The sequence below is a fragment of the Salarias fasciatus genome, chromosome 20, assembly GCF_902148845.1.
Source record: "Salarias fasciatus chromosome 20, fSalaFa1.1, whole genome shotgun sequence".
Taxonomy (NCBI): domain Eukaryota; kingdom Metazoa; phylum Chordata; class Actinopteri; order Blenniiformes; family Blenniidae; genus Salarias; species Salarias fasciatus.
In genome coordinates this window covers 2120018-2132705 of record NC_043764.1, presented here as the reverse complement: position 1 = coordinate 2132705, position 12688 = coordinate 2120018, and the positions used below count along the sequence as shown (strand labels likewise).

Genomic DNA, 12688 nt, shown 5'->3' with positions numbered 1-12688 from the left:
ACGGAGACGGGACAGAGGCGGGACGGAGACGGGACGGAGACGGGACGGACGGGCGTCTCACCCTGGCAGTTGAGTCCGTGGAACCCCGGGGCGCAGGTGTCGCAGTGGTCTCCGGTGAACCCCGGCTTACAGACGCAGGTTCGAGTCCGGGGGTCCGGCCGGCACGAGTTGTCCACTGTCCCCGCCGCGCTGCACTCGCAGTCTGCACAGGGAGGAGACGGTTTCCATGGAAACGGCAGCGACAACCCCAATGGACACGCCCACTTCTACCAACACACACCTTCAGAATAAAAGCTGTCTGACCAGAGCCAGTCTCATCTGAAAACCGTCCCTTTCTCTCCATCAAGCTTCCACAACATCTGACCGAATTTACAGTTTTCTGTTTTGATTTCATTCACATTCTGCTCTAATTTCTCAAAAATGATCTAATTTCTGGAATAAAAACAGACGAACAAAAGAGGCGAAACAGCCAGAGGAGCCGGAATAGTGCAAATCAATCAAGAAATAATACAAGAACACAGACAATAAAGGACGAGGAAAGTATGGCTGTTTAAGGAAAAGGAAAAAAAGGAAAATTGAACAAAAAATTCAAAAATAAAAAAAGGAAAAAAGAAAATAAGTTGAAAGAAGAAAATAAATAAAACAGAAGAAAGTAAGGGAAATTTCAATAAAAAAGGAAAAAAGAAAAGACTAAAAAAGGAAAACATCCTGAAAATATATTAAAAAAAAACAGAAAAGAAAAACAGTATAGATAAAGAGAAAAAATCAAACAAAAATAGAAAAGTTAAGGGAAAAAAATAAAAGAAACAAATCACAAATTTGAAAAAAGGAAAGGAAAAAAGGAACGAAACTAAAGAAACCGGAAAAGAAAAACTGTGGTAAAAAATAAGAAAAGAGCAGAAGGAGGAAAAACAGATAAAGAGATTCAAACAGCTGAGATGGAAAAAAGCGAAGTGAAGGGAATCTTAAAAAAAGGTTGAAAAGCTGAAAGTGGAAAGTTTCAGAGTTTCTTCCTTGTCTCCCGTCAGGAGTGTGTGTGTGTGTGTGTGAGTGTGTGTGTGTGTGTGTGTGTGTGAGGAGGAAGACTCACTGATGATCTCTCCGGCCGGCTTGGCTTCGCCGTGGTTGTTGTTGGTGGGAAACGTCGGGACGGCTGGAAGAGGACGAGACACACACATCGCTCATTAGCACGGCCGGGTGGCGTGTGTGTGTGTGTATGTGCGTGCGTGCGTGCGTGCGTGCGTGTGGACTCACGGTAACACTCGGGGAAGCCGGCGAAGCCGCTGGCGCAGGACCGGCAGTCGTCCCCGGTGAAGTTGGGCCGGCAGAAGCAGCGCCCGGTCAGATCCTCACACGTCCCGTCGGTGAACTCCGACTCGCAGTCGCAGGCTGCGGGACCAACGGGGGACACGTTACAGAGCACCGTCCCCCCGGGACCGGAGACCCGGAGCCGCGGGGACGACGGACTGACCGGAGCAGGCCAGCGGCGAGTCCATGGAGTGGTCCGGGGACCGGTAGTAGGTGGGGATGCAGCGCTCGCAGTTCACTCCGGTGGTGTGGTGCTGAGGACAGACCGGGTCCACACACCGGGGTTACCACAGGACCAGGCCGGTTCCGTCTGGTCCGTCTGGTCTGGTCCAGTCCCGTCTGGTCCTATTCGCTTCCGTCTGGACCAGTCCCGTCAACTCCAGTCCCATCTGGTGCCATGTGTTTTTGTCCAGTTCCATCTGGTTCCGTCTGGTCCAGTTCTGTCCATTGGACAGTTCTGTAAGGTCCAGTCCAGTCCTGTTCGGTTCTGTTGCATCCCGTCCCTTCGAGTCCAGTCCCATGCGATTCTGTCCGGTCCAGTCTGGTTCAGTTCCATCCTATTCCGTCCAGTGGACGGTTCTATCTGGTCCTGTCTAGTCCTGTCTGGTCTGTCTGGTCCAGTCCAGCCCCATCCGGTTCCGTCCGGTCAAGTCTAGTCCTGTCCAGTACTGTGTGGTCCCGGCCGGTCCCGTCCGGTTTCGTCTAGTCTGCTTCCATCCATTAGATGGTTCCGTCTGGTCTGGTCCAGTCTGTTCTGTCCGGTCTGGTCCCGTCCGGTCTGTTCTGGTCTGTTCTGGTCCCGTCCGGTCTGTTCTGGTCCCGTCCGGTCTGTTCTGGTCCCGTCCCGGTCCAGAACGCTCCGACTCACCTGGCAGTTGAGGCAGACTCCGCCCCCCCGGTGGTGTCCGTGGACGTCCAGGCTGCCTCGCCGCTCGTCCACCTCCGAGTCGTAGTAACAGTCGAAGGAGTGACGGTGGCAGTTACAGGCTGCACACACACACACACGCACGCACACACACACACAAACACAAACACACACACACACACACACACACACACAAACACACACACACACAATTTAAATTATTAAAATTAGCTTGTTAACTCAAAAAAGATGAGAGAGAGAGAGAGAGAGAGAGAGAGAGAGAGAGAGAGAGAGAGAGAGAGAGAGAGAGAGAGAGAGAGAGAGACAGCAGCTGTGCAGCTCTTCGACCGTCTGTAAGGCGACTTCAGCCGGTCTGATCCGGATCCTGCAGGCTGAGCTGGAGACAGTGAACCAGTTCATCCCCGACTCAAGAAGGCCTCAACACCTCGATCACACCGAGTCCCCGTCGGTCTGGACCCCCCCCCCCCGTCCCCCAATCCACCTGAACATGATGAGAAACATGTGGCCTGCGGGCCAAACTGGGCCGTCAGACGCTCCGGTCCGGCTCACATTTCAGGCAGAGCGTTGGTCTGGTCGGGGGGCTGAACCACAGTGGAGCTTCTGATCTCAGACCGTTCCGGCTCCGCCGCCTCTCAGCTCAGTCTGAGATCCACAGGCGTAATGTACGTCGGGTTGGTGGGTTATGAAAACCCTCGGGCCCTCCTGTGGGGAATCCTGTCCCACCACCACACTGCCGACGATTTTTGTGTTTGTTTTTTGTTTGTTTAAATCGGAGGCAGAATGAGCGCAGCAGCTGCTTCTCTCCGGCCAGAGGCGCCGCTACACACAGGGTCCCGAGCTGAAGGGGGCCCCGAGGGACGGCTGACATCAGTCAATTTCAATGACAAATTAAAGGGGCTACACTAGACGCTGCAATGACAGCGTGTCGAAAACCCCCCGTATGGGGCCCTTTCTGAGTGCTCACCGGTTTGGCGGATATCAGCGTCGGGAACCTGCCTAATGCGGCTCCACTGCTACCCGGCTTGCATCAACGAAGGCCGGTTGCAGGCATAGGCGAACTAGGCGGCCGTCTAGGGCGCTGTGTGGGGGGGCGCCGTGGGGGCGCCGTGGCTGTACAGGGGGTGCACCGGCGCTCCGTGTTCTGAATTAGCACTGCTCTGTGCCGCTCCGCCAATCCGTGCGAGCACCGCACCGCTCGGCACCGCTCAGCATCAGACTGCCCCCCCCCCCACAACCGCATGAAAACCCATGTGGAATAAATCCCAGCTACACCACTGCTGAGATCAAAGGGAGCGCTCAAAGCCCAGACCGAGCGCAGCACTTCATCCTGAGCCGTCTCTCCTTATCTGCCCTCTCGCCTGGGAGGTGCCGGCTGAATAAACCAGCGCTCCTTATCCGGGATGCGGCCTTTCTGAGGTTCTTCTTCCGTGAAGTCGGCCCCAAATAGAGAAGCGTTCCAGAGCGGCGATAATCTGAGGAAACCAGATTAGCTCAGCGTCTGCAGCCAACTGAAACCTCTTGTGAAAGACATGAGGCATGCTGCTGCTGGCTCAAGAGAACTCCGGCAGCTCTTCGCCTTATCAGGGCCAAACTGATAACATCCCTGCTGTTCCTGCTGAGACCTGAAGGTTCAGGCTGCTGCTTCGCTTCAGCCGAGGAGCTCTAGAGTCTGGTCCGGTCTCACATCAGATGAGAGGTCCTCCTCCGGTTCATCAGGATCAAACCCGGACCCAGAAACGGTCCGAACTTTTAAATCTGGAACGTTTCATTGAGAGGAAACTCAAACCACACGAGGCTCTGCTGTGTTTCTCTGTCACGACTCTGAGGACATCAACACGTCCAGACCGTCCACTGCTCTGGTCCCCCAGCGGTCCCAGCAGTCCCACTCGTCCCCCAGGGGTCCCTCTGGTCCCCCCAGCGGTCCAGCAGTCAGACACTGTAACTCTGACTGTTGTTTTCGGTTGTTTCATCCTGACTTTCTGTCCCTCGGGGCTGAAGTCTCTCCGTCCTGTTCTGCTTCATTTACTGCTTCAACACCGACTGCAGGGTTTCGCACCGCGGCAGGAGTCCAGGGCTCAAACCTGGGAGCGCGTCGCCGTGACGGAACGGTGCAAACCGCTACACGAGGCCGCGTAGCTGCCGAGCGGCCGGGCGGTCATAATGATGTGGACGACGGCTGCAGAGCCAGAGCCACAGAATCACCGGCTCCATGTCTCCCAATGGACGGAGCTCGGGACGGGTGGGACGAGGGACAGGCACTGTGTGTGTGTGTGCGTGTGTGTGTGTGTGTGTCTGTTCAGCGTCATTTTCAGGAGGCTCGTTCTGCTGAACCAACACATGAAACACACACATTCCTCTGCAGGGATCAATGATGAATGACTGAGAGCCAGCCAGTCCCACTGTGTGTGTGTGTGTGTGTGTGTGTGTGTGTGTGTGTGTGTGTGTGTGTTGTATCACCCCATACTCACGTTCACATTCATTGGCGCTGTAGGTGGTGGCCGGTTTCCACGGTAACTGGTTGTATCCTGGGCAGCACTGGTCACATGACACTCCACAGGTGTTGTGCTGGCAATCGCACTGTAACCTGCCCACACACACACACACACACACACACACACACACACACACACACACACACACACAGGGTGTAAGAGTGCAGGTACGTGCAGACACCAAAGCTTTTCGGCGGAGTTCTCCGCCTGTCTGGTGTTTTGGGGGAAACATGGTCTGAGCTGTGCTGACCTCTGCTCGCCCTCCGCCGCCGGAACGGAGACAAACTGACGGGGAAAACAGACGCCGGCCGGCGGAGAAAGAGTTCATCTGCCTCCTCGCCTGCTAATCCGATTAGCCGGTATACCTGCAGCCTGAGGAGTGTGGCCAAAACACAGCGGGGGGCGAGGGGGGTTCAGAGAGCTCCCGGGTCACAGGGGGCGCCGGCAGAACCCCCCGGACCGTCTACGGTTCTACGGTTCCCTCCCGGCTCCGAGGCTTCCAGACAGCGAGGCCTGCTGGAGCTCCAGACAGCTGATCCACGTCAGCTGGAAACGCTCTGCTCAGGCTCCACTCAGACTCCTCACAGTGGGCCTTCCATGCTAATGCTAATGCTAATGCTAATGCTAATGCTAATGCTAATGCTAACAGCAGGGGATCTGCTTTTCCCGCCACTGTTCACTTCCTCATGCCGAGTTTTTGAGAAATCGTCCGAGAAACAATCAAACGTCGACGAGGTCTGAAAAAAACCACATGGTGTGTTTCAGAGTCTTTATGAGGGTCAGTTTACACAATGTCCGTTTCCATGGCAACGGTGGAAACACTGACCACGCTGTAGTTTTCATGTTGAGCCACAAAAGTTACACAGACACTGATACGGACACAACATCGAGACGGATCGTTACTATGGTGACTGTCAACTCTGAAAATACCAAGACCAGGAGGACCAGGACCAGGACTGACACCAGGACCAGGACTGAGACCAGGACCAGGACCAGGACCAGAGTTTTGTAAGGTACTGTGTTGCCAGTTTACACGACACTGGTGTCAAAAAGTTCCAAACTGGAAGCTGTTTTCTAAAAGTTGTTTCTCTGATAAAGTGTGACCTTTGACCTTTTCATGGTCAGGAACCAGGTCGTATGTGAGTCTCCCTGCATGTGGTGGTGTGTTCCTGCTCTCTGCTCTGTGTGTGGTGTGTGTGTGTGGGCGTGAGTGTGTGTGTGTGTGTGTGTGTGTGTGTGTGTGTGTGTGTGTGTGTGTGTGTGTGTGTGTGTGTGTGTGTGTGTGTGTGTGTGTGTGTGTGTGTGTGTGGCTTTTCAGGAACAATGGCGGGTTTCCTCCCAGGTTCATGACTTCCTGGCTCCTTCACATTAAAGCTGCTCTCTCCCAGACGGTCCGGTGTGTTTAAACCGGGACGTCCAACTTCTGGACGTCCGTCAGGAATCTGTCGGACTCCGAGTCTGACAGAATAGTTGGTTTGAGAATAACCGGTTAAAGCGTGACGGGTTTAAGAATAGCCAGTTGAAGAGGAACATTCGGATTCGGTTTAACGACTGAATGCTGCAGTTTGTTCTGGTTCTGGGTGAATCGCCCGTCTGCTGAGTAGAAAACATTCCGTCCCTCAGATTGTCTCCGTCCTTCTGTTCTGTCCTGCACCACTTTATTCCAACACCGCGAACTCCATGTTATTCCAGAGTCCATCAAAGATGGCTCCATTTGACCTCAGAGGGCTTCATCCCGTCCCGTCCCGCAGCATTCCGTTCCACATCAGAGCGTTCCCATCACCCCACAGAATTCCACTGCATCAGCGGGAATTCCATTCCCTCACCAGGAATTCCCGGCCGGAGCGTTCCATCCCATCAGCCCCACAGCACCCGTTACTTTCCATCACTAAGAACTACAATTTAACCACAACGCTCCATCAGCGCCCGCAACGTTCCACCATGGATGTAACTCCAGCTAGCATCAGGCTATAGAGCATCTTCCTCCTCCAGCATCAGGCTATAGAGCATCTTCCTCCTCCAGCATCAGGCTATAGAGCATCTTCCTCCTCTAGCATCAGACTATAGAGCATCTTCCTCCTCCAGCATCAGGCTATAGAGCATCTTCCTCCTCTAGCATCAGGCTATAGAGCATCTTCCTCCTCTAGCATCAGGCTATAGAGCATCTTCCTCCTCTAGCATCAGGCTATAGAGCATCTTCCTCCTCTAGCATCAGGCTATAGAGCATCTTCCTCCTCTAGCATCAGGCTATAGAGCATCTTCCTCCTCTAGCATCAGGCTATAGAGCATCTTCCTCCTCTAGCATCAGGCTATAGAGCATCTTCCTCCTCTAGGATCAGACTATAGAGCATCTTCCTCCTCTACACAGAGACATATTCCATATTTTTCCATAGAATTACATGAAAATGGAGTTTCTAGCTCATTCTGATTAAATTTCTCCTGAACTGATCCCATCTCTTCATGTCTTGTACATTCAGAGCATAAATCTGACAAAGAGGTGGAAAATCCATTCAGATCTTTTCCTCTCATTGGTTCTAATGGTTGTTCCAAACACAGGACCCTGGAGTCGGCTTCCTTCCTCCTTTTCTTCAGCTGATATACCGACAGGTTGCAGTCACTGATAGGAAAAGCCTGTTTTCTCGATACTGCCTAACGCACGCACACACACACACACACACACACACACACACACACACACACACACACACACAGTTACAGTCGGAGTGACATGTAAGCACACACACCAGCTCTGGCTCTGACGAGTGCAGCAGATGTGGCTTCACCTCAGCGCTGCCATCCTGACCCGAAGGTGAGGCGGCAAAGTCAAACCAAACAGAGCCGAACAGAACAAGCTGAGCGAGCGGCGGCGGCCGACTGCAGGCAGCGTGACGACCGACCGACCGACCGACCGACCGACCGACCGACCGACCGACCCGTCCGTCTCATCCTCAAGCATCAGTCCTGATTCTCTCCTCTTAAGCTCCCCGGCTGTGGAGGTATTTAAGGCTACTGACTGATTACAGTTACTGCCTCTCTGAAAATATGTTGGGCAGCATGAAACTGGCACGAGCACAAACACATAACTTTTATAAAAAAAAAGAAAAAAAAAAGCTATGCGTAGGTTTCCACCTGTTGATTTTCTTAAATAAGCCATTTCCGGAGAAAACGTGCAGCTCTCCTGATGTCTGGGTTTGGTTGAGACAGCAGCGATCAGCCACTGAAGACGCAACTTTCTGTAAACGGGAACTTTTTGAAAGCGATCAAGCTCCGTCATCATGTCAGCGGGGGAAAAACGCAACTTTCTGAAAACACCCGGGGCCTGACTCCGAGTAGACGGAGATGTTGGTCCCGGTCCTGGTCCACACTCTCCTGGTCCTGGTTCTCCTGGACTTGGTACTTTTACAGCTGTAACAACAATCCACCTTGGAGTTCTGTCCAGGTGAACGTCTGGGTTCTCCGTTACTGTTTCCAGTGTATGTTCTCCATGTTCTGCGCCGTTCATGTTGCTCTCTGTGGCGTCATGATAAAACCAGCAGCAGCAGCAACTAGTGGCCCAACAGGAGAACTCCTTCATCCTGATGGGTGTTTCTGCTCTTTCCATATGAACCCTCACAGGTGTTCTCCGACGGCGGTGGGTTTTCTCCTGAATGGTTCTGAATGGCCCGGGTTCTACCAGGGCTGTTCTCCCTGATGCCAGATCCTTTCCTCGTAGCGACTGACTGGCCGGCAGACGTCCAGCTGCCGACTGCCCAGAGCTCCAGGCAGTTTAACGGAGCTCTAATAGAGTTCAGCCTTCGATATCTTAGCTCAAGTTCCATCCTTTAGCCTTTCAAAGGTCTTTTTAAAGGTCTTGGCTGAAGTTTCCTCCACTTGTTTGAAGTGTTCCTCGCTGTACATCCAGAGGAGCCCCAGAGAAAACCCTCCGCCTCAACCCCTCAGGCAGGAGGCTCACTTCAGGCACGGCGGCTTCAGAACGTGAAACCCTGAAAGGTTGGGAGCTCCTCCAGAGCAGATATTTTATAATGAGCCTCCTTCACATTTATGACTCCGTTCTGACAAACAGTCGTCTGGAAACATTCCTGAAAGGAGCAGCAGCCGATAATGATTTACAGTCAGACAGGATCCAGACGCTCTCCGAGGCGGCTGCAGATTCACGAGGGAACAAAACAAAGGGAATGTTTCACGGCTGAGCTGCGGCTGTTTGATCGCAGAGAGTTTCGGGGCCAGACGGTGTTTGAAGACCGTTCAGGATATTCATCACATCACAGAATGACGAGCAGAAGAGACGCTCGGGCTGACGGGAAGCTTCAGAGTTAACTCAGCGTTCGGACCAGAACAGCTCCGGATCCAGACGAGGCTCAGAGTCGCTCAAACACTCAGAACATGAAGGAGCTGCCGGGTTTTCAGTCTTTAAATCAACGACAGGAAATAACCAGTAAAACACTGAGAAAAACAAGCTTTTCATCGCTCATCCTCTATTTAAACATGACACCACTGGCACGTTCTGTCTTACATGATCTGTAATTCCACAGCTTTTGACTTCATGAGCAATCATGTAGAAAATCTACAAAATCCCAAACAAGATCAGGAAGATGATGAGGAAGATCTCACTGCAGCACCACAGAAGAAGAACTCTGTCTCGGAAGTTAAGGTTTCATTCTGAATCAGAAGTGGCCGCTCGCTGCTTCACCTGCAGGAGAGGCTTCACTTCCTGTTCAAGAACCTCAGTTTGAGCCACTCGCTCCACTAGATCTATGATTCTGGTTTCACCTCAGACCACACCTGCAGGTAATCAGCACTTCTCAAATGTTCCCCTGGTTTCGTCAGACGTTCGGCCTCGACTGTGGCTTGAATCAACAGCTGCTCTCCGGGACTCGACTGTCCGTCCAGACATTCAGACTTCAGAGCAGCTTGACTGACGAGGATCAAACCGCCTCAAAAACAGACCGAGCTGCAGAGAAGAAGGTTTCAGCTGGATGAAGAGGGGAAATGGGATGGGGAGGGGGGCCAGGAGAGAGAGGAGGACTGTAGTCCCGCTGTAGTCCCACTGTAGTCCCGCTGTAGTCCCACTGTAGTCCCGCTGTAGTCCTACTGTAGCCCCACTGTAGTCCCGCTGTAGCCTCGCTGTAGCCCCACTGTAGCCTTGCTGTAGCCCCGCTGTAGCCTCGCTGTAGCCCCGCTGTAGTCCCGCTGTAGTGCCACTGTAGTCCTGCTGTAGTCCCGCTGTAGTCTCGCTGTAGTCCCACTGTAGTCCTGCTGTAGCCCTGCTGTAGCCCCGCTGTAGCCTCGCTGTAGTCCCCCTGTAGCCTCGCTGTAATCTCGCTGTAGTCCCACTGTAGTCCCGCTGTAGTCTCACTGTAGTCCCCCTGTAATAAAGTTGTATTCCCAATTTAGCCCCACTGTATTTCAACTGTAGCCCCACTGTAGTCCAACTGTAATCCCGCTGTAGTCCTGCTGTCGTCCCGCTGTAGTCCTGCTGTAATCCCACTGTAGTGCTGCTGTAATCCTGCTGTAGTCCCTCTTTCCCTCCCTGACTCCCAAATAAATCCGAAACCGACGAGAGCAGCACGAAACAGCTGTGGAGCCGCCCTGCTGGTGAGGATACCGGCGCCATCGGTTGAGTCAGTGAAGAAGACGATGTGGAGACTGAGCTCATGTGTCAACACGCAGCAGCAGGTGTGTGTGTGTGTGTGTGGGGGGGGGGGGGGGTATGACTCACTCACGGTAAATCTGACGAAATAATGATGGCTTATTATACACACACACACACACACACACACACACACACACACACACACACACACACACACACACACACACCGGTTAGCGCTCCTATACTGTTACATTAATCACACACTTCCACTGCAGGAAGTCCTGCTCTTATGGAAAGATCCTGACTGCACATCCAGCGGCTCCACATTAGAAAGCCGAGCGGAGCCCAGGAGGAGGTTCTGTCAGCGGCTCGTCATCAGAGAGCGCCGCTTCATCTGCAGCTCCTGTCCGAGAAGACAACCAACAGCGCCATCCTCCCTGTTTACAACATGTTCACACCACATTCACACCATGTTCACACCGTGTTTACGCCACGTTCACACCATGTTTATATCATGTTTACACCATGGTCACACCACGTCTACACCATGTTCACACCATGTTTAAACCACATTCGCACCACGTTCACATCATGTTTACATCAAGTTTAAACCATGTTTACACCACATTCACACCATGTTCACACCATGTTTACACCACATTCACACCATGTTCACACCATGTTTACACCAAGTTCACACCAAGTTCACACCACATTCACACCATGTTCACACCATGTTAACATCATGTTTAAACCATGTTTACACAATGTTTACACCACATTCACACCGTGTTTACATCATGTTTACACCACATTCACACCATGTTCACACCACCACCAATATCACATGATCACTGACACCTATCAGCTGATCTGTCTGCGAGGATCTGTGGTTTGTTTTGCTCTGTGGCAGACTGACAGCCAATCAGACGCCTACGTGTTGCAACCACATGACGGACGGCTCCGGCATTTTTTTTCTTCTTCACAGCGCCGTGTGAGATGAAGTCAACTCCCAGCAGTTCGTCTCAAATCCCACACGGAGAGCAGCAACCCTCTTTCTCCTCTGAACACACTCATTACCGTTCTGATTTCATGTCCGTTACACACACACACACACACACACACACACACACACACACACACACACACACACACACACACACACACACACACACACACACACTGTTTCTGTCTGGGGCAATTTTATCTGTTTCACACCAAACAAGGAATTAGTTTAATTTCAGGCTCCTGAAGAAGAAAGTGTCAACATGGAGGGAGTTTAATGATTGAGGTCCCAAAACTATGAGAAAAATGGACCAAACATGTCATTTTCATGATTTATTCAGGAAAAAATAAATGAATATATGTTTGAGAAAATGGTCACTCAAAAATCAGTACCGTGGATTTAGCGGGCTTGTTACCTAGCATTAGCATCAGCTGTTGCTACTTCCATCCGTTCCTGCAAGGCAGGTTCTCAGTTCTTACAATCTGAGAATTCATCCCCCTCAACCTGCAAAAAGCCTGAGCAGCGTTTCAAACGGCGTTCGCCTCATCACTGCGGCTCCGGAACTGTAAACCCGGAGCCGCTTCAGACTCCAGAAGCCACGTTCAGCTGCACAGCAGCTGGTGTTTTAATGTCAGGCTTTCCCCTCTCCTTCCATCCTTGCAGCCTCACATGTTGGAACAAATGGCGTCTTCACCGCACGGCAGGCATGCAGGTGGACGTTGTCCCGAGGAGGCGGACGCCGCTGGCACCGGCTCAAACCGCACATCAGAGCCTGAGCTCCAGGCCAGGAATCCTGCACCGCGCTGCCAGAGAGTGTGTGTGTGTGTGTGTGTGTGTGTGTGTGTGTGTGTGTGTGTGTGTGTGTGTGTAACTCACTTGTAGGGGTCGTTTGGGTCCTTGGCGTTGCAGGCCTCGGCGTGTCCGTTACACACACAGCGCCCTCCGATGCTGATGTCTTTGATGCTGTAGTAATACTGTAGAAAAACAGCGTTTCGTCATGAAAAACCATCGTTAATGACCCGATCTCTGCTCATCAACGCTACAGCTGTGTGAGTTCATGAAGGGTTAAAGCTCAGAGAAACACAAAGCAGCCGCACTGCCGCTGATCCGAGTCTGATCTCACTCAGACGACAGTCAAGAGGTTCTAATTCTGACTTCCTAACTCGTAAAAAACCCCAATGTGAGTCACTGGTGATTAAAAGCTCCTGCTGAAACAGGCTAATGCTAATGGCAGTTCCTGCACATACAAGCTAATGCTAATCAAAACTCTTGTTAAAACACACTAATGCTGATCTCTGCAGGCATAGGGTAATGCTATTCAGAGCTTTTTTGAGACATGCTAACGCTAATTAACACCCCCTCAAGTTGATGACTAATCACAACTAGAGCAGCTGTTAATGTTG

At 52.0% G+C, this 12688-nt stretch overlaps 1 protein-coding gene across 1 annotated transcript in view; it reads right to left on the bottom strand.

The window, feature by feature from the left end:
* lama5 (laminin, alpha 5) overlaps positions 1-12688 on the bottom strand; it is a 64464-nt gene that overhangs the window by 23595 nt on the left and 28181 nt on the right. The window contains 7 exon segments of the mRNA XM_030118753.1: positions 62-202; positions 1091-1153; positions 1255-1389; positions 1472-1562; positions 2177-2295; positions 4663-4778; positions 12162-12259. Coding sequence (XP_029974613.1) covers positions 62-202; positions 1091-1153; positions 1255-1389; positions 1472-1562; positions 2177-2295; positions 4663-4778; positions 12162-12259 — 763 coding nt within the window.